At 39.1% G+C, this 23,357-nt stretch overlaps 1 protein-coding gene across 1 annotated transcript in view; it reads left to right on the top strand.

Moving 5' to 3' along the window:
• Nucleotides 1-23,357, top strand: part of il1rapl2 (interleukin 1 receptor accessory protein-like 2) — a 289,838-nt gene that overhangs the window by 243,075 nt on the left and 23,406 nt on the right. The window contains exon 7 of the mRNA XM_026357087.1: nucleotides 1,168-1,242. Within this exon, the coding sequence (XP_026212872.1) occupies nucleotides 1,168-1,242 (75 nt within the window). The remainder of the gene's footprint in view (nucleotides 1-1,167; nucleotides 1,243-23,357) is intronic.

Below are 23,357 nucleotides of genomic sequence, written 5' to 3' on the forward strand. Positions count from 1 at the left end.
CACAAATCTATGACATAGGTCAGAGCGAGAGACTCAAACAAACTTCCACAAGAGGTAGTATACAGTCGCCATAGTAGAAAAACCTCTGAACAAGGTCTCAAGCAACTGCCAGAGATATGAAGACAATTTGACAATTGGCATGACCAGCTTTACGTTTTTTTCCATGCTTTCCCACCACAACATTAATTGTAATGTTAATGTTGTGGCTGATCGCTGTATCTATCAACTGGTCAAAACCACACATCACGTCTCAATCTTATACACAGAACGAATAGAGTGTAGTGCTGTGTTCAGCAGAAGAACTGGAGCAGCACAGCATGTCAGAGGATTATTAGACACCTGGAGGTAGTGGGGGCGAAAAGGTGCATTGCTGTTCAGAGTCTATTGGGTTGAAATGAAAGAGTGTCTGCTGCTCATCAGAGTAGGAAGCCGGTCAGTAATTCAGGTTGTTTGTCTGCAAAGAGACGGAAAGAAATCATGAGGTGAGACAAGCTGAACTCTGAGCTGCCTCTGTGGTGTGACAGTCAATGAGCTCCAGTCTCTTTATGTTTGGCTGCGAGATGATTCAGGGCAGTGATCAATTGGTCGAACAAAGGTCAGCTCTCTACCTGGGCTGTTTGGATTTACAGACACATTGCAGCATGTGTTTTTTTTTTTTTTTTTTCAGAACAATCCACAGCTCAATTCGACATTCTTATACTGTATGTTGCCTGTTCGAAGTGTAATTTCTGTCACCCTCAAACTGTCTGAATTTTCTTTTTGTGTTTTCCTCTAGCTCTATCTGGCCTTGTACTACCTTCTACTTGTTGCTTTTAGTGAACTACTGGTACATTAAAGTGGAGCGGATGGCTTAGTTGGGTTTGGATTTAGTTTTTGTACGAACCTCAAACCTTTCTTGACCTCTATCACTCCAGTAATTTAATGAAACACTCCTAACATTTTTATTCTTTAAGTCAGTTTTACTGTACATATTAATAGTGGGATGTAAGTGCATGAGAATTAAGAAATAAAGTGGGGTTTTCATCCATAACGTTGTGGTTTTTAGGTGTGAGATTTGATTTGAGACTTTATAAATGTGATGAATCAAAGCTCATCAGTTTAAAATGGTCACTCACTGGATAATTAACCTTCTGTCTGTACATGTTTTTCGCTCTGTTTCTTTCTCAGCTCTCCAGACCACTCAGCCTCCCAAGGTCCTTTTTCCCCCGGAGAGACAAGACACAGTGATAGAAATCACGCCTGGTAAGGACCAACACTTCCTCTCTATTTATTGCTTAGGTTAAAGTGGGAATCCTTGAGATCCTCATTTTTTTATGTCTCCATTGCCGGTGCAAAGTGCTTAGTTCTGTGGTGCCTTTCACACCATGTCTGTGCCCTGTGGGGATATTACCATGGACATCTCATTTAAGTGTCATTGTAGAGTGACCTTCATACTGTACATAAATGATCCCTAAAGCTGAACTGTTACTTGAACCAAGGAATTAACAATGGCAACATACCAGCTGCCAGCAACATTATACCAAATACTTGTGTAATTGATACATTTAAACATTTAAAAGGAAAAATGAATTGCTTGTCTATCATGAGGTGCACATTATTAACATCAAGAACATTTCCAGGAGGTGATGTCGTTCCCTGATTGTGTTGGCTAGCATTGATTTGACAAAGTTTTCCTGTTCCAGTTTTTCGGCCACAGTCCTCATCTGAGTCCTTTAATATTTGGTATTTGCCAATACCGAGCCCAATACTTCCTTATATATCTAAAGTATTTTATAAAATATTTATAGGACACAGTGACATGACATGACTATTCTGATACTTACTGCTAGTCCAGTGGATCAAGTAGTTTATAAGCCATATGTCACTGATATGATATGAATTAAAAATAGCTGTGACAATGCAATTTGTAAATCCAACAGAGTGAATATGACTCATTCTATTAGACCTCCTGAAACTACAGTATCATATGGATTCTTTCAAATATTTCTAGATCTTTGCTGATACTGATCCCCTGAATCAGGCACCTGCAGGTACTGGCTGTGGTCCCTATGTCAAAATCAGCTCATCATCTGGCATCAGCTTGATAAAGAGATACACTACTGAACTCTGTGGAGAAAAGGCATCCGTCTAGTCAGAGGTCAGGTTCAGCTACAGAACAGCAGCCCTGGAGCTGGTGGGAATTTGGTTTCTTGGCTCAGACAGTTGAAAGATGGCGCCTCAGCGAGCATTAGGCTGCTCTGCTGGCCTCCTGCTCTCAGCCTGTCTGTGCGCTACCCATTCCAGTACTGCTGTGTTCTGTTCCTGTATCTCCTCTAGTCACCAATTAACAGTGACGTATGAACAGATATGTACTCACTCCTATTTAGTTTGTGCTAAAACATTTACAGAACCTGTACAGAACACACTGCAGTGCTGCATAATCTACTGATGAGAGTTTATGAGTGATGTGAGTTTAGACTTTTTTATTTTGACTTGTCTTCACCGGCTGATTTTCAGATAGGGAGTAAAGGATATTTAGATTCACAGCTTACACATCATCCTCATAGATGCTGTTTCAACACAGAATAAAAAGTGAGATGAATTCAGGTTTCCATCACAAATGTGAACACAATCTATAAGACCTTTTGACAACAAGATAAGTCTGATATATGAGGGCACAAGAATGAAAAACAAGACAGGAATGTAGAAACTGAAAGCATCTCATTAGACTTGCTTGTGTAGTAAACAGTATGTGTTGTGTTCTGCTGTGGGCCTGGTTGGCTGGCTTCCTTGCCAGCTGTGTGTGTGTTTGTCAAGTGCACACGTGCATGCATGCATGCGCGTGTCCTGCTGTTCAGCGGTCTCCCTGACAATGTTAGCACTGTGGGCAGAAATGTGTTTGGATGTAAGTGTGTGTATTTGTGCTGTGTGTGTTCCATTAACTCCAGATTGATGTAGTAACAAATAGGCCCTAAGGCCTCTGTACACTGATTGCAGCAGGGACACCTTTTAATGGGCACCACAGTTTCACCGCCTTAACACCCCCACCGCCACCATACGCAAACACACACACAAACACACACATAAAAACCACCTACAGCAATAAAGGCTGCACAATAAAACACACACACACATATACCCAGTGTGACCCTGCAGTGCATTTTTAATTATCATCTTGTTTTAACCTGAGGGAGATTTACATCAGCAACCACAGTTATGTTGTTAATTTTCCTTTTCCCATCTCCCCTCTTCCTCTTCTTCCTCTTCTCTTCTCTTCATCTCCGCGTTCTTCCTTTCTTTATTAATTATTGCCGTCTTTACTTTCCCTTTCCTTGTACTTTTTGCTTTTGTTGTCTTTTTCGGATTCTTTCTTCATCCTGTGCTTCTCTCCGATTTCCATAATGCCGTGGGATATAAAGACAATTCATTATGCTCAGTGTTATTACAGTATACTGGCGTGTGCTACAGGGAATAGGCAGTCAAAAGGAGCTCTTAATTAAATAATTATTCATGACATAAAAAGTGTAAAATAAATTAAAAATGCATAAAAAAGAATAATGCAGCTTGAGGGATTATCCTGCACTGTCAGACGTGTGGAGGTGTGCAATGACCATGCAATACTATCAGTACTATGAGTCTAAAAATAGTCAGTATATAATAATAATCAGTTTGATCAGAAGATCAATGATCATCTGTGTCAGATGCATTTAGCAGAACTTGTATTTTTAACTGATCAATAAGCCTTTATGCAATAAATAAATAAATAAATTTTACTTATGGGTTGATAGGAATATTCATTCTGCCTTTATAAATGTATTTTGATTTCATATATCTTATGAAGTTTCCTGGTGTGTCCAATGTGTGAGCTGAAAATAAAAGTGTCAATTTATTCGATTAATCCAGAAACTAATGTTTCATTAACTGTATTCAGTAAAATCTGAGGCATATTATATTCATTCATTAGTCAAACTTAAATTTGTGAAACAATAAACCAACATTAATCAGAAGAATGGAACTGACACTGATGACAATACACTGGAGGGTAAAATAAATGTGAAAATAAAACCATGAAAATACACATTTAGTCAAGCAGAAGTTCTGACTTGATAAATTAAACCCATTTTGATTGAATAAGTTGGAGTGTAAAATATTTCATTCATCACAAGTTCAACTAATTGTTATGGTTCATCATCTCCATCAGTAATTTGTCCTGCTACTGTGTTGCACTGTGACTGCTCCTTCACTCCTGGGTGTTACAGTCATGTCTACCTCAGTGCTGTCATCAGAAGCTGTATGTTGGACAGCAATAGCTGAATCAGCCAAACAGAAAGACTTTAAAAGATTACGTGTCAGGAATCAATTTTTTTTTTAAACTTTATCAAGCCCAAAAGCCACAAAACTAAATATGCTAAATATGCCACTCTCAGCTTATCAAATCTAATATATTTCTTGCTTTATTTGTGTCAATGTAATGTCATTTTGACTGTTAGTAAAATAAAGGGTCTATTTAGGTATCGTTTAATTAGCTTGAACCTTTATTTATATGACAAAAGTGCAAAGAAATAAATTATCTTTGTTTTCACTGATGTACACAATAAGCAAATTTAAAGTTTGGAAAGAAGTAAAATAAGACAGAAATGTTCAAGTAACACTCTTCTGGATGACTTTAAAATCTTACACAGGGAAAGAGCCACACATCAATTCTGTGCAGAAACCCTGCCAACTTCTCTGAGTTCATGTCAGATGTACTGAAAGACAGTGGACACTAATTTTAAATGTTAAATAAATAAATATTTAAGCGATTTAAAGCAGATTTTAGTTTTTATTGAGTTTTAGAAAAGTCTCAATTACAATCAAATCTAAATGTATTTTTGTAAAACTTTATTTTATAATACTTTTAACATCTTGTTGACCACAGTACTTTACAATACAATAAAATAAATAAAATAAAATAAAATAAAGTAACATAACACAAACAAAATAAGAAGTAAAATGAGGAGAATCACAAAAGTTAAAACGCAAGAGACATTAAACCATGATAAAAAGACAGTATCAGAATCCTATCATGCAGTAAAAGCCAAGGAGAATAAATAGGTTTTAAGCAATGATTTAAATGCTGCCAGGTCTGATACCGCTCTGACATCGAGAGGTAAGCTATTCCACAATTTGGTAGCTACCACAACTTTTGTGTTTGGCCCATGAAACATTTAAAAGAAACTGTTCGGAAGACCTGAGTGATCTTGCTGGTTTGTGCGACTGCAGCAGTTCACTGAGGTTCAGCCACTTCATTTAAAGCCTTAGAAACAAAGATCAATAAAACAACATCCCTGGAAATGGGATTTGCAGCTGATTACAGAATTTATAAAAATACAATAGAATTTAGACCATATATCCATAAAAAACACACTTTCAGCAGTTCGCACATACACACACACACACACACACACACACACACACACTATTATTAGATGTCAGTGTGTGGTTGACTGTGAAAGGCAGGGTAAGATAAAGAGGCAGGCTTTCTGTCTCTTTCTTCCCCTCTTGTCTCTCTCTGTCTATCTCTGTCTACTCCTTTCCCCATCGTATTTATCTCGATACGTCTGTCTCCTTCTGTCCCTGCGAGGTGTCTTCCTCTATCTCACTTTTCTTCCATCTGTCTGTCTTCCCTCTACTTGTCTTTATATCTCTAACTGTTCCTTTGTCTTTCTCTTCCAGCTCGTTCGGTCTTTTCATTCATACGCTTTAAAATGGTAATGTGTCATGTCTTTATTCCTTTTCAAACTGTCACAGAGAGATAACTGACATTTAGTCATTTGGCAGACGCTTTTATCCAAAGCCACTTACAAGCGAGGTACGAGGTACAAAGGCAGGCAGAGTAAGTATAAGGAGGTCTGGACGTAGGCCACAGCCAGGATTCGGACCCCAGTCTCCTGGATGGCGACAAGTGGCTGGATAGTGTAGTGGTAAGATCGCTGAGGTGGGAGGGGTGCAAGATGAAGACAGTGCAAGAAAGCGCTTTATATTTCAGACTCTCAATACTGAATACTGAAGACAAGTGTTTGCTGTTAGTCATTCTCAGCTGTGTAATTCAGAGCAGAATAATGCAACGCAATATCTTCTAAGTGTCAAGTTATCTGCAACAATAAAGCATAATGATTTATTCATTTATTTTTGCTTGCCCAGTTAAGGGCAATAAAAACCTTGGTGATAAAAACCTTGTATCTGTAATAAAACCTGAAGAACTGGTGCTTAGAAATGAATGAATATAAGATAAGTGAAAATATTATTGATAAAATGGATTAAGGAGCGTGAGTGGAAACACAAATGATGGTAAATTATGTAAAAAAGGAAGCAAGGAAGGGTCAAGGGGATAATGTAGAAAGAGGGGAAAAGTAATAATTTGTATTATACGGTATTTAAAAGACGCAAAAAGAAAAACAAATGCAGGACAATAAGGGAGTAAAGGACAATGAGGCTAATAAAAATGCAGGTTGGAAAGACAGAAGAGAAAAAGGAAGAAAATGAGCAGAGAAAGGCGAGAATGAAGTGCAATTAGAGCAGAAAGAGAACCTGTGAAGACAGGAAAGCTTATAAGATGATGGAGGAAGAAACGCTCTCATCCTCACAATCTGAAGAAGGGGTTTAAAGGGGCTGGCAGCGATGTAGAAGTAAACATGATTTTAGGTGCTTTCAGACAGTGAGCGGTTGCTGCTGCCACTTCCAAGCAGCCGAAGTCTGTTTTTATTCTTGAACTAAGTTTGTATCAACAGTGTGGTGCATGGTACAGGTATATAGGCTGGGTGTGTCCAGTATCTGTCACTGATGAGTGGTGCACTGGCACCACCTGCTCACTGTCTGAAAGCACCTGAAAGCATCAGACAAATTACAGTATCACACTGTAGATGACAAGGACACATTATGATACCTTCTGTGGACGCAAAGAATGCCTACAGTAAAATCTGTGTCAATCTGTCTTACACAGTGGCAAGAAAAAGTATGTGAACCTTTTGGAATTTCATGGTTTTCTGCATTAATTTGACATAAAATCTGATCTGGAAAGAGTTACAAAGTAATGCCAAAGACTTTAGAAATTCACCAGTCTACAGTTGGCAAACAATCTACAAATAGAGACACTTTAGGACTGTGGCTACTCTACCAAGAAGTGGGCGGCCAGTCAAAATGATCCTAAGACCACAACAAACACTTATTGATAAGGTAAAGAAACAGTCCTGAGTTACAGCCAAAGATTAGAAGGCATCATTGGAACTGGCTAACATCTGTGTTCATGAGTCTACAATTTGTAAAACATTGATCAATTTGTAGAACATTGATGGCAGGACACCACGAAGGAAGCTACTGCTTACTAAAAAGAACACTGCTGCACACCTGAAGTTTGCGAAAAAGCACAATGACACTCCACAGCTGTATTGGCAAAATGTTTTGTGAACTGATGAAACTAAGATTGAACTATTTGGAAAGAACACACAGCACTACATATGGCATAATAAGGGCACTGCATGAAAAGTCAGACGATCACCAGAGCTAGTCTGGGGGTCATGGAAAGGATGGCAGAATAGGAAGGTAGGCTGAAGGGAAAGGAGGGAAGACAAGACAATAAAGAAGGAATGAATGAAGGATACACACTGGTGTAGGCTAGGCAGGGCCAGGGTGTTGAAGGAGTATCTGAGTTTCCTCTTTATCACTGTCAATATATATATATATATATATACACATTGTCTCAGTCTTCATGTCTCGCTCCAATGACTCACAACAAACACACACACACACTAGACTTCAGCTTACAGTATATAATATGGTACAAGGTGTTTGGTATTTCCGTCATTTTAATTGTGGAAAAATACCAGCAGTAAGAAAAAATCAGGCTTGGAGAATGGAGGGCATGAGGCTGCAAGGTCACCACTTTATGTCTCTGCACATGCCAGGAATATATCAGCCAGGAATATATCAGCCATTCGTGTTGTTGCCCTCAGTCAAGTACTGTTTAAAGGTGGTGTACATACGTACATGTGTGTGTGTGTGTCAGCTGTTAAGTTTGTTCTTGTTTTGAAATTAATGTGACAGACATACAAGGTTTTATATGAATAATTAAACATTGTTTACTGTTAAGCTGATGCATTAAGTGGGAAATCTGAAGTACATACTGTAACCATAGTAACTGATGAAACTTAAACTAGCACTAGACTCTTCATTTTAAAGGCAGCGCTGTTTCTTTGTTGTTGTTGTTGTTGTTGTTGTTGTTGTTGTCTTTTTCAGGCTACTGGAGGGCAACATAAGAAGACAACATTATCACTTCATTATAAGACAGGATCAAGCTACATCCAGCCATGTGTTTTATATGTAAACTCAGTTTGAATAGTGAACCTGAAGCTCTAATGTTGTAAGCTTTAAGTGGAAGGTCTTTTCAGAACATTTTTAAATGAGTACAGTTTTAGAAAAAGTCCTCACTGCTTGGTACAGTGTGAGCTCAGTGTCTCCATCACTGTCTAATTATTCCTCCTGCTGTCTCTGCTCTCTCCCTCTCTCTTCTTCAAACTCTCACTCTCTCTGCGGGATAAGGATCCTGTGGAGCCGGAATTGGATTTTTATTAAGTAGAAATCCCCTTTCAAAATCTACCTAACCAAGACCAGTGCGTGTGTGCGTGCGTGTGTGAAGTTGAAAGGATTAATGACATGAGTGTAAGTGAGGCTGTGTGAGGATGGATTACCACCATGCAGGACCTACAGTACCTGGAGTGTATTACGTGGCTTTCTCACATACAGATTCAAAAGGCTGGTCCAGTGACAGCTGCTGTTCATTTTGAATGAGACTCAACACATTGTAGGTTAAACCATATTTCTGTTTTTCTTTCCCTTTTGTTTTCTATAGGTTATATGAAAATGTAGAATTTATTATAAATGTAGTCTCAGTTGACTGCATGATTGAATCATCATTACACTTACAATTCTTTACGTTTAACTTTAAGGCTTTAACTATCAGTACCTTGTAATTCAAGGTGCTATACGTGGCAGCTCGGTAAATTAGAGCAACAAACTCCACTGAGATTTTTTTACTTTTTGCCCAAAGGCTTTCTATTTGCTGACCAATTAGCATAAAATATTGTCCATGTAGTATACAGAAATGGTGTATATAACCTTATTGGTCACCTTTAAGCCAAGGTTTACCACATTTCTCACTGATGTCTTTGCTCAAGTGGCTCAAAGGTAGGCCTAGTGTCATCTTAGAAAGGTACTGTATATGTTTTCAGTTTATCTATAGTGTCAAATGGGACTATAGATGAGTTTAAACTACTTAAGCTCCACTAAGTGTGGTGCCACTTTCCCTTTAAGCATCTATACACCTGTAGTCTATTCAAATAAATCACTGTTGTTTCTGTAGCTTTCAAGTGGTTACGTTGTTAGTGAATTCTCGAATGTACCAACAAGTGGTCTGAAGTACAGGGAGAATGTAACCTTCTGTCTCACTTTAAAGAGGGACTTTGGTGTTTGGTTAGTTTGGTTGCTCAATCTTTTTCATGTCATGCACATTCTTCTGGCCTAGTTGATGCTGTGAGCAACTTCATCCACTAAAGACGACGTTTGTAGCAGGATTTAGATACATTTCACCAAAGATAGCTCTTCAGGCTCAACTTAGGTTCCATCTAAATTAATGCAGAGAGGATAAAGCTCCCTCTGGCTGCACAGATGTTCCTTGCTAGGCACAAGATGCTGCAGCTGTGTAAGAAGTGAGATCTGTCATATCTGATAACTTTCTGTCCAGGCAATGGTTGTTGTCAGTAGTAGTTAGGAGAACTGGTAAGGCATCTGCTCTAGTTGTGTATAAGCATATACATCCTTTGTTGCATTCAGCATTGATGCCTTTTATCTCTTGCCAGGTTGTCAGGCTGTCACCACTACAGTTGTCTCATTGGCCCACTATGCTGGTCATTGTGCAGGAGCAGATTAATGGTGTGAGGCCCCCAGGTAAATGCAGACAGGGCCTCCCCTATACTTTCCTTTCTCCCTTTCTCTAGCTGAGAATGTTATTGGCATTTTGGAGCTGCTGATGCTGGCATTTACCTTGGTTTTTCCTCCTGTCACTGTGCAATAAATGAGGTGCTTTGAGTGTATTTTTAAGTTATTGTGGAGTAGGATATATATGTCTTTGAATAAGAAAGCAATTTCTTCTGCATTGTATCAAAACATCCTAGTGAATTTGTAGCTATTAGGGCCCCTCACCTTACCTAATGGTAATGTCTGTGCCTGCCAGTGTTACTACATGGCCATTCTGGAAAGGTACAATAGTTGCATTCAAATATAATTCACAGGAGAAAATGATGTCCATAGGTCTGAGGGGGCCTTTAAAATACAAAATATGTTTCTTCCACAGTTGGCTGCTCTAGAGAAAAATGACTGCAAACCACTGTTTAATGCAATACATTCTGATATATTTGTGCACAGTTACTCATTTGCACAATCCCCCGACAATTATCTGCATCCCCAGAGAGTTTCTTAAATTCAGTGACTTTTCTTGGTTGTAGTTTAATTCAGACCTCCAGCTACTGATCATCATGAGGCACCAACCAAGACACAATAATTTATTTGTTTAGGAAAGCATTAATTACAGTATGTTTTGAGTTTTTCTTGCTTAGTTTAAATTTGTTTGACTATTCTTTATAGTTGTGAATATTGCATTTAGCTGAAAAGATATACACAGACCCGTAGTGGATTTTAAATGAACTAAACTAAGTTTGTGTGGTAATAAAAACCCTGGTATATAATTGAAATGTGTGTGAGGCAGAATAAGATGTGCAGCTCAAACCAGTCCTCATTTACCTTAATCCAGTTTCCAGTTGCTCTCATTATTTCTCTCTGTAGTGACATTATCCTGCCTGATTCTGTTACCGTCTGTGCATGCATTATACATGCAATAGTATGTGACTCTGAATTTGTTTGTGTGTGTGTGGTTGGACTCTAAGGGCGAGACCTTTTTTACCCCACTTAACATTTTCACACCTTTAACAGCTGTGGGAGCAGGAGCAAGAGGAGAGAAACTAAAGACAGATCCTAAGTGGAATAGTTTGTTTCCACCACTTTTAGCCACAGAATGGGGGTTAGGAGGCCTAACTCACACTGACCATCTCAGTGGACTTAGAAAGAGATTTTATGACCTTAAAACACTGACAAACAGCAAGGTTTTGAATGTTTGAAGGGCAATAATGCTTATGGGGTTTCCTTTATATTTCCATGAAAAGAAACCTTCCTAGATCTAGCAAATATAGTGAAGTATGACCCCACTGTCGGCTGCCACAAAAATGCACTAATAGCTTTTTGTGTGTTTTAAATGGTTGTCACCATGTGGAAAGTTTGGTTGGTTTGGTTCAACCAGTCTCTTAATTTCTATTAAAGTGAAATGCAGTCTGCAGAACAGCATTAGGCCCTAAACATGTTTCCCATATGTACAGAAATGCTTCAAAGACGCTTTAAGCTGTGCAGCGTTGCGTGCATTCTTGTGTTCATGACTATCACTTAAAAAATCCTAACACATTTGTAGCATTGTCTTCAGTCTGAGCATTGCCACCAGGGGCACTATAGCATGAAACAACACGAAAAAGCTGACCCCATGTGACAAAACTGACAGTTCAACTTAAACCTAGCTGAATCACCACAGAAAAATCCCAACTAAAACTGCATATTTTTCGCATCTGTGCTCCAAGTATCCTGCAACAATCAGCAGCAGTACACATTCCTACACAGGCATCACCTTTGCACTGTATACTACTGTGGTCATACAAATGCTTTAAGCATTCAGTAACCCATATTGCCACCTTGTGGATGGAGCCACCTCGACAGATCGTCATTTGCATCAGTGCGCTCACATAACCCACCTTTGGTGCCTTATCCAAGTCCGTCATTAGAAAACAACTCTTGTGTAGCAAAACAACATTTTTGTAGAACAGTGACTATAGGTAAAACCTGTTCCTTACTTAATATTATAGTCAAAGAGGTCATGTTTTGTATTCTTGTTGCCCACCATTTCATGTTTTACATACACACAATGCACTAAATTGCAAGAAGCAACATTGTCCCAGCGTGCTTTGTGCTCGCGTATGTTGGCAAAAAGGCAGAGAAAAGGAAAAGAATCATGACTCTTTGGCTTTCAACAGTGTCTTCAGGTATTGTCATGATGTCTGCTAGGATTGTACTTTTCCTTTCTTGCCTTGTAATAGCACACTGGTTTACCAGTCAATACTTTGTTCCACACCACTCCCTCATTCTCCAATTAACTACTCACCCATATGAAAAGCACCTAATAGAGAATCTGTCATTCACAACAGAAGGGGCAAATTCAATATTTGTGTGATATTTAGTCAAAATGGCCAGAATTATAAAACATAACTGGTATTTTCCCTTAAATCAAAAACAGTAATCCCTTTCAGAGGGTTATTAACGCAGCAGGAAAAATGAATCAAAGGAAACAATATTACACTCAGCCATATTACAATGATATAATAAGGTAGCTACTTTTTAACCTCTGGTACTAGGTGTTACACATTATTAAATAGAAACACTACAGACCCTACAGACTACTAACCCCAACCCTAACCCTTACTACAGATTTTACCAGTCTTTGTATTTGTTTTAAATGTACCTGCCAACACGAACATCCTGAAACTACATTCATAATTCAGCTTATTGAGTCATTTGTAGACTTTTATGTTCAAATCAAAGATGACTCCAATGCTTCAGGAACCAAATCAAATTTCCTGTGCAATCCTTCATTTAAGTTTGCTATGTTAACCATTGGACCTAAGCTGAAGAAATAGAACACTCTCTAATGTTTTCGGACCCTCGGGTAACAGCTGTCAGTTAGTCATCAGCTGCTACCCAGTTCTGTCATGAATCCCTCTCCCCAACACACATACAGCACTACCACTGAGACCAAAACTATTAGCACTCCTAACCTCATGTGGGCTCACTTGCTTTTTTCTTTCCTTGTCCTTTATTTTACTTCTCTCCCTGATTCTTGTTTCTTTATTCAGCTCACAGCCAACCACCCCAAAGGCTAAAACCATCTGCTCACTCCTCTATGCCATATTTTTTGTCCTTATTTGCAGTGGTTGCTGGTGATTATTTACCTGGCATGGACAAAAGGCTTACACACAGACATAATCTTGGTAATGACATTTCTAATATCTCAGAAAATCAAAACTGCCATGAACTAGGAACTTCAACTCCATATACGCTGGCTTACCAGAGCATTAGATCCACTTCTACAGTCTAAACCAGTGATCTTCAAATGGCAGCACACAAGTCTTCACGGGCTGCAACACAGTGAGCAAACAGACATAACATGTGTATTCACATGAGCTCTTGATATTATCTTGTATTGAGTTGTCCTTTCTCATATCTATAGCACACAACAAGAGATCGTCCAGGTCAGACACACACCTGCTGTAAATATTTGGTTTAGGTGAGGGGGTGGTGCTTTGATAGATCATTCAGGTAGGGGGGCATGGTGGTGTAGTTACCCTGCCTCTTTACAAATTGCCCAATGACAGGATAGGTTCCAGCTCTCCCACGACCCTTAAGAAGACCAGTGGTTAGATGGATAGATGGATGTTTCAGGTCCTACATAGCCTGGTCAGAGAGTACTCTTGGCTAAAGCAAGAGTGTTTTGGTCTGAAAAGAAGAATCGTAACCAGTTAGAGTTTTGACAAAAGTCAGTATGACTTCTGAGGTTAAAACAAGGACCTTGTCCTCTTTTGTCAGAAAGACATATACTCTAGCAGAGTTGCTATCAAGTTTCACCAAGTGGTAGATCTTGTAAAAGGCAGTATCTGGATCTAGTTGAGGATTGTAACCTCTCACGCATCATATCAATAAAACAGGAATGAGCTACCTGGAAAACAGAGAACAACCACAAACTCCAGGTGTGACAAGCTAAATCAGCTCTGAATGTCTCAGTGATGTTAGATTTAAAACAAAGCCCTTGTGACTGGTCATTTAATTAACCTCGTCAGGCATATCTGCTGTAATCTCCAATCTAATTTCATCTGTTAATTTAAAACTGTTCTTAACGAGGCCAGCCCCCCAGCCAATCAAATGTCAGCCATAGCAGCATAAAGGAGTTGATTAATTAGAGCTGTCAGGAAATGGCCAAATATGGACAAAGACAGAGGCTGGATTTTCTTTTATTACTTTCCTAGGAGAGTTATTAATTGTGTGGGAATCACCTAAGGTGCTATGAATGTGTGTGCATTTCTGGGGATAAATCAAGATGAGGAGTGAAAGCTAAGAAGAGCGATGAAGTCAGATATGGAGAGACAGAAACAAAGAGACACAGGAAAAAAAGAAAAGAAAAAATATTTAGTTTATTCAGAATAATCAAATATGTCTCTTTCCAACTTTGTGGCAGCTTCATTTCCTGTTAGACAGGAAATTGAACCTTAGCATTTTCAGAAGTGGTTCTCCATCTCATATTTATTAAATAATATCCAGTCTCTCATGCAGGATTGCAATGTCAAATTATATTGAAAGTCTGCACATGGCTCTCTGAGGATTTAATATCACTGTTCACATGTTAAATATTGGCTTTGCATCAATGAAAAAGCTTTATTATGAAACTCTTTATATGAGTAGTTTCTTTAACTTTTGAACTTTAATTATATTTCTTTTTTAATTTTTCCCATGATTTCCCATAAGTTGTCACAATATTCAGTTGCTATTATGTTTTGGACAGATGCCATATGTGAGGGTATGTGTAACTGTCAGTGCAGCTGTGTATTTGTGTGTACATGTATGTCCCTGTATGATCCCTGTGTGGCCAGCCCTCACTTCAGACGGGAGAGTTTACTAAACTAAATCTGAGCGGTGTAATGGAGTAGACATAGAAGGAATACTATTAAATGAGGAGTTTTTACTTTTCTCTAGCCATTCTGATCTCTATATACTGCTCCAAAAAGAGGGACAACAATAAGACGACCCCCAAAACATGAACGGTTTTAAGCCAAGGATGGAGAACATTATGCTGCCTGTTACATCATTTAGTATGACCGGTTTGGTGGTGGATCAGTGATGGCCTGGGGAGTCAACAGAGGGATGCACAGACTGCTACAGGCCCCACACTGGTGCAGTGGGTCTTGGATTGATTCTGATGAAAACAATGCCAACCACATGTGGTTCAATAATTTCAAACAAACAAATTGCACACACTTTGTTACGTTTTGAGTAATGTATGAGTATGCTAAGCTAAGCTATGCTAATTGATTTACACCTTTTGCTTCATAGTTTCTTTACGGGCAGGAGAGTGGTAACGATGTGGTACCTTCTCATTTTCCTCTCAACAGGAGAGAAATCATATCCAACTTATTTTCTAAAATAATATGTCAAACAGTTAATCTGTCAACATGCAGTGCACAAAAAGCATTGATATTCAGTATTTAATTTGTCTTTCATGAAAATCCTCTGATACAAAGGAAGTGAAGCATTAAGAAAACTAACTAGGGAAAATTATTTTAGAAGGAAGTGCTGCACAAAAGCAGCACAGCAATGGCCACTTGGCAAGAAAGATAGGAAGCAAATTATTTCAGTGATTAGTATTTAAATCCCCAAAACTGTAGTTGGCACAAAGGATGGAATTTGGGAAAAGAATCACTTCTGCATACACAGCTTCACTAATAATAGTAAGGATTCGAAATTAAAATGGAATAATTTGTTAGAGGCAGGATGTCTGTAAATAGACTGCATGAAAGAGTGAACAGCCACCCAGGTTACAGCTGAGCTGCCCACTTAGTGACACGTGGATGTGTGTGTGTGTATGTGTGTGTGTGTGTGTGTGTGTGTGTGTGTGTGTGTGTGTGTGTGTGTGTGTGTGTGTGTGTGTGTGTGTGTGTGTGTGAGACTCCATCTGTGTTGCCATGTGCAGCTGCGCTCCCTTGGAGCCGAAGACCCAAAACTCAGCTGTTACCAAGACAACCCCCATACACCCTGTACCTGGTTCACCGCCACACACACACAACCACCTTGAGGGGTTACACTGTGCGTGCTTTTACATGAGCAGACAGAGATGTGTCGTAGATTTCTGATGAAGTGTGGGTGAGTGTGTGTGTGCAAGACACAGAGACATACAAAGAGAGAGAGACAAACAGGTGGACAATGTATGTTCAGTTTTAGGTTACTTTCCCTATACTTTAATTTGTGTATATGTGATGTAAAGATCATTTTTGTCTCTACTGAATTTGATAGATCTCCCTGTTCACTTTTTTTAGTCATTTAGTCAGTCACATAGCTTTTATGACTGTCTGTCCCATTTGTCAAGCAGAAAAAAGGACAGCACGGCATTAGGTTTGGGATAAATACACTAAAAAGCACATAAGCTACATTTAGATTGTAACCACACTGGCATCATGATACAGCTGCAGCAACATTAAATTAGTTTTTAGAGAAAATGTTTCACTCTCGCCAGCAGTACTGGCTGCAGCTCCATCAGTCTGCGTTAATGATAATAATTTTCAGGGACAAATGCTTTCAGAACCTGCAGCTCAACCAGCTTTACAACACTTGCACACAACCTGCTTACACAGGTTATCAGACCAGCAGGGGGAGAGGTCATGTGGTTTGACACGCTCTCACCAAACAACTACCACAGCCTTGATGGTATTGATGATGTACTACCCTGTAGCATCATCCATTTTAAAACCAATGGAATGATATTCTCTTGACCATAAATACTGTACATGTAAGCGATGAAACTGTGATCTTTTGTGAATTTATGGTTTTCCATTTTCATATCCACTGATCTTCATATATTGTAACGTAGATTGTAATTTACTTTGCATTTAGCCGGGTGTCAGATACAGCCACAAAAGATCACCTAACAATACAATATGACAATGGGTTGTAGAAAAGCTGCTTCCACATACAACCACAGGGTTGTTTGTATGGGCGGACAGCCTCAGCGTAAGCCCCCAGAGGTCCAGACCTCTAAGCTGAAAACCACTGCTACTGTATGTGACAAGAGTTAAAAAAATTAGATAATTGGTGCTCCTAAATTAAAGCTTAAGTACTACTTGCCAGTAGAGGAGCTGTCTGAAATTATGAGGACCACTAGTGTTTTTGTTTTTTTGTTTTTTTCCCCCAGCTCTGTGCAGCTCTAAACAATCTTTTTAACTCAGCAGCACAGCAACAAGATATAAGTGGAAAGGATCAGTGCGCTGGTTAAGTCCATGTCACTGGAGCATGCTGCTGCCAGAATTAAACAATGTGCTTATGCAAGCCTTGCCTTACTGCAGCTCTGCTGTCAAAAGTGGCTTGGTTCTTTGCTATATGTGCACGAGAAGAGCAATAGACAGAAGGTGGAAAGAGAGGTAGAGGCCCGATCATCAGCCAGCTTTCAGCCTACCCGTATTGCAATGAGAATATATAGTATCACCGAATGGATTCTCTAAAAGTCAACGTACAAACAGGATGCACACACTGGTCATGGGCTGAATGTTCACAGTGATCATTTTAGTCAGTGCTTCAACTTTTGTATTTATAGTTTGCCCTAAACTTTACTGCTTTGAAGCATATGAGCAGATTTTAGAGGTGCAAGTGAAAACTTGCAACAACAGCATGAAAAGTAAAAAGAAAACCATAGTTATTAACCTCTAAGAGGCTGAGAGGAAACTAAAACACTAAAGGCATGTAGGCTGTACAACCAAAATAATAAAAAATTAGCCTGCAAGATGCTCAAATAGTCGGGAGAGTAAAGAGCAACTATAAGGTTGACTGTGGCTTTGTCATGATGAGCGACAGCTACACATTAACATACATATTCACATACTTACTGCACCTTGTGTCCGTCAAGCAGATCTAAAATGCTGGGGCAGACTTGGGTCTAACTAACTAAAAGCAGAACTTCTCCGAACACTTCCGCTTTTCCAGAAACCCTCAAGGTATCTGGATTGAAGCCTCTAGCACCTCTAAGAAAAATGAATGACAAAGTTTTACTGTAACCCTCCAATAGTTGTAGGATTTACAGAGGGAGTAGTGTGGGTTGTTTATTTGGCAGTTCTGTACAGACAGGCCTGTCAACTAGTCTGACTTGTCCAGGTTTCTCATGGTTAGAGTCAGATTAGGCATCTGAAACTCACTGGTGGACAGTCAGATACCTTATATTGTGTCATCTATCTATCTATATTTGTAGTATTTTCTAATAGTTTTGTCCAACAAGCTAATTAAAACTTTTACATCTGCACTGTAATACACTGGAGACACAGCTCCCCTGGCTCCACTGGATTTCCAGGGAGAAGGGACAATTCAATTCCATAACCTTTATTTAATGGTAATCTTGATCATAAGTAGGCCAAGGTATAATGAAGGGGCAGAATCACAGATGACATGAAATATAAAAATATATCACACACTAATCCCAGGTCTATTAACTTAGGTCCTTGTTTGTCATACATACTTGTCAAGTCAACTTATGTAGGAGTCTTTCTGTGTGTGTGTGTGTGTGTGTGTGTGTGTGTGTGTGTGTGTGTGTGTGTGTGTGTGTGTGTGTGTGTGTGTGTGAGAAGCCAGTTTTCAGTGATTCATTTCCCTCATTAAGCATCGTCCTACTTCTCTCCTACAATCCTTCACCTGAGTCTTATCTGCTCCTTTCTTATTTCCTTCCTGCATGTGTTTGGTTTGTTTCCACCAAAGTTTATTTCTCATTTCCTCTTGAAATCAATTTGCTTTTATTACCTGTTACCTTCCTTTCTGACGTTTCCCAATAGTCACTTGACGTGACTACGTGAGTTTTTATTAGGCATCCTGTTAAACACATCTAAAATTTGTACACCCAAATGTCTACACACAAAAAATATTTGTATTTATATTTCTCAAAGACAGTGTTGTCTCTCCATGACTAAGCGCTTACTAACCTCAAGGAAACAAAGTATAAAACTTGCTATGGCACTTTAACATCAGAATTTCAGATAGTCCTGCTTTATTAGTAAGTTTTAGCAGCTTCTTATTTCTTGTAATTTGACAAGAACTAATTCCTGAAGGGCTGCGCAGAGCCTAGCAGGGAGTAGCAGATGGTAGAAGAGCTTAGTGGAGCAGGGAAAATGAGGGCTGGGTCGAGAAGAGTGGATTGATTTTGAGTGTCATGCTAATTGCTGGATTATGTGCATATTGTAGCTTTAATGTGGGATTATCAGCTGTCTAAGCCTGCATTACCTATTTAGATTAACTGTGCATTTGTATGAGGTAGATTTCCAAAATCAAATCCAGTTCATAAATTGTAGTCAGGACAGGTACACACAGTCACACTACCCCTCACGACAGTAAGTGATAGGCTGTCTGTGATGATATGTTAGACATTCTTGTTCAGATGAACAGTAACCTGAATGATGTTAAAAATATACAGAGGACCATGACTCATATACCATATCTCACATATGATTAAAACCAGGACATGACATAACAGGAAGCAGTGTGTTGACAGATGGTGTCAACGTATGACACAGAACAGAAGTTAACATTAAATTAAATTTGAAATCCTAAAATATGATACAGAAATATGCTAAGTGTCATAAAATATTGTGTTGAAAAGATCAATACCTTCAGGGCGCCTGGGTAGGAGAGACAGGCAGTGAGCAAGAAGAGTAAAGAGACAAATGAGAGGGACAGGAGAGGAAGGAAGAATAAGACTATGGAGACATACTGTAGATGGGGAATAATAGCAAAGAGAAAAAAACTGAAAGGATGGGTGAAAGAGAAATGAGGATAGAGAAAAGACAGGGAGGCATGGAGAGGTGACAGAGAATCTATTTTAGTGATGAGAGGTGAAAAGCAAGAAGAGAACACGGAAAGCCAAAGAGTGACAAGTGGAACAGACTAATGATGTGAACAGTAGCTACAGTAGTTACAGAGGAAGGAGCCAAGGACACAGACTTGCCACACTGCTTTGTCCTATTCAGGTGCATGAAACATCACTGATATCCACGAGATCAGTTCCTTTAGGAACATGAGAGCTTGTCCTTACAAGGATTGAGATAAGTCAGATCAGGGCATGCTTACGTACTATAGTTGCATTGCTGAATGCTGTTTTTTCATTCATGCTTTTAGACTTGGAAAGCAAATATCACAAATCTAATTTACAAACTGTAGTTTGACAGAAAAAGGGTTGAGATGTGGTCCTGAATACATCAAAGCAAGTGTGTACCCTGTGCTCCTAGATACATTTTATTATAAAAGCTAAGCAAGTATTCACAGTCTTTCCATTGCTCTAGAAGTTTCTTTAAAGTGATCAAAACTGAAGGTGTTGAGTTTCGGCTCCATTACTTGACAGACATTTTTAATGGATTGCACCAAATGAAGTGAACTTACTGCTAAACAGTATATACAGTATGTAGATGTAGATGAAAAAGCACATCATGGGAGTCTTTAAATTACGTCTTGACAGCAGATACAGAGCATCGTTACCATTCATTTGGAGTCATGTTTCTGGCTGCATGACAAATGTAAGTCCAACATTCTTTCTCATTTTGGCTCTGATTGCATCTCTATCAATTCCTGAGAGAAACGTCTGCCTCTTTGGCTGCTAAATGCTCCATTATGTTCACCAGCTAGTCTGTAACTTTGTCAGTCTGCTGTCAAGTGCTGGGCATCTATTGTGGATTTAGGGCTTTTTACTAAAAATAGCTGCCTTCTGCTGCTGGAAATAACAATGAGAGAGTGAGATTGAACCAAAACAGTGAAGGTGTGGGCTGTAAACCCAAAACAATAAGCTGCTAAAGTATTCAGAAGAGTTAAGAGGAACTACAAGATTGACTGATATTGGGTTTGTCATCTGGAGTGACAACTTTTACATTTCTCTCAAAATAAATCCATTGTTAAGATAAAAATGTTGACAGGTGCAGCTTTAACTCTAGTTAGTATAAACAATATCTAGGGAGTGGATATAATTGCACATATCAACATTTGCTGGAATAAATGTCCACATTACCAACACAAAATTGGAGTCAACCTATCTTTGTTAAATGTCCTTGTACAGTTTATGGTCTTAATAAAACCTCATTATGGTTTTAATAAATCCATAGAATCTGTTATCAAGCCTCATTAGACAATTACAGTAGATTTAAATTAGTTACCTTGTGAGGGTAGGTAGTGGACTAGTCTGGATTATTAGTTGTAAACAAATTTATGAGATTTGACTGATAATTTTTTATTAAACTAAAAACGTTTGTCTCAAACACTTGCTGCTATTGTTTTGGTGATTTAAAGGTGCTGTGATGATTTTAAACTTCCCTACTAGTCAGTGCCCTACTGGACTGCATCTAGTGTACACATAGGGTTTATTTCTGATGACATGCACACACTCAAGTGCACAATAAAGTTCTGTGAACACTGGAAACATCACAATAAAAATATTATTGAGATAAATCCCTATCAACTCAATCGCGTTGTAGTAGATTATTCCTGTCATTTGTTCAATTTTAGCTGGTGAGAACAAATCAAATATAGAAAACTGCACAAACAAGAGCTTTTTTTTAATCACTGTATGGGAGAATGTGGTCTGAATTCATGACAGGAAACAACCTTAAAACACAAGGCTAAACAGGCAGAAAGAAATGTTGTTGATGTCTGATAACCAGCCCTTCCTCATGCTTGGATAACAGCATTAAAAAATGAACCAAGGACAAACCACGGTCTGGAATGGTGCTGCTCGTTTTTTATGTGCATCTACGTGTTGAGAATGTCCAAGAAGATACATTCAAGAGCACAGAAGTCTGTCGAGCTGATGTGTAGCCTTCAAGTCTTTCAGGTTTGAATCAGATCTGTTATGACTTGTGAGTCATGTGGCTTTTGTTTGCAAACTCATTTATGATTGGGCCGAGTGAGTTCTTCCAGTATTGTTCGCACCAAAGGAAACAGCGTCTAGGTGAGATCGCACTCAGCAGCGGTGTGAAGTGATGATGCACCAACTTGAGAAAGCTCCCATCAGTCACTTGTATGAAGTTTTTCTTTGATAGAGATGACAACAACGCAGTACCAGTTATTTACTGGAGTTCTTATGAACACCCTGCTGCTTTAGCCACAAATAGAAATGATGACTCGACTCACTGTATGAAACGCAGGCTAGATATTAGTGTTTGTGTTCTGATTGCTAGACACACACACACACACACACACACAGAGTCACTCACACCAACCTACATACACTCTCATGCCACACAAAGCAAACAAAGTTGATGATTTTAATCACTATAACATGCTGAGAACACAAACACACCCTCAGGGTGCTAATCAATTACTTTGGAGCATACACACACCTACACACACACACACACACACACACAATCAAGCTAAACTAATCTCATTCTAATCCGGTTTTTTTACCACTTTCTGCAGTGTGCGTGTGTACAATGCTGGCTGCCTCAACGCAAAACACTTCCCACCATGAAAGCCCACCAACACACACACACACACACACACTCTCACATGCAAGACGTATGAGGCTTTGCAGACCACTTTGTCTCCCGCCTTGTTGGAAATTATAAATCTTAGAGACAGGCAGACATCAGAGCCTTCTGTTATCTCCCATTTTTCCATCAATCAGGATGAATGATGCGATGAAACCACACATAAAGCAATCATCTGACATTTCCATATGAAAACACTTTCATCTCCATGATGTTTATTCAGCCCATAACCAGACTGTGGACGTTTCTACCTTTGCTGCCCTAATTTGACTCTATTTGGAAGTTCTTTTGAAAATGGTAATTTCAGGGATTCATTTACACAGAAAGAAACCTCCTGCTCACTCTGCATACAGTAATAGCATCAGCTACAGGAAATGCTTAAAATGTAAATATGCTCAGTGTTAACATCCAGTTCAAGTGCTTGTCTGACAACAAACACGGAGAGATACAGACAACTTTAGCATTCACTGTTGGTTCTCGACTCTGCTGATAGAGCTATCATTACGATGATACCAAGGTCTATCATAATTATCTGCTAATTGACTGCCTAATGAGGTAGCGCTCATTAGAATGCTCATTAATACTCAATCATCTCTATTGATAGCTGTAATCACAGAGTAGTGGTTTCAAGGTCTTACAGTGGGGTGAGCGAGAGCACGTGTGGATACTGTCTGCACCCATATGTATGCTCAAGTCATTGGACAGACAGCGTTGCTAGTACTGTCTTTACTGCAACACTAAAATACAGAATGACAGAACTGGTTGCATTCAGCCCTTCCAGCGGACAAACTATAGCTATAAATATAGCAGATTTCAGACCTCATAGCACCTTCACTCAAGTATGCTTTGGAATTATAGTATGTCCATATTGACTGATAGCATGCCGGACTTTTCACTTCCAGTGCCAACATTCAGTGCTAATGC

Source organism: Anabas testudineus, chromosome 10, assembly GCF_900324465.2.
Source record: "Anabas testudineus chromosome 10, fAnaTes1.2, whole genome shotgun sequence".
Taxonomy (NCBI): Eukaryota; Metazoa; Chordata; class Actinopteri; order Anabantiformes; family Anabantidae; genus Anabas; species Anabas testudineus.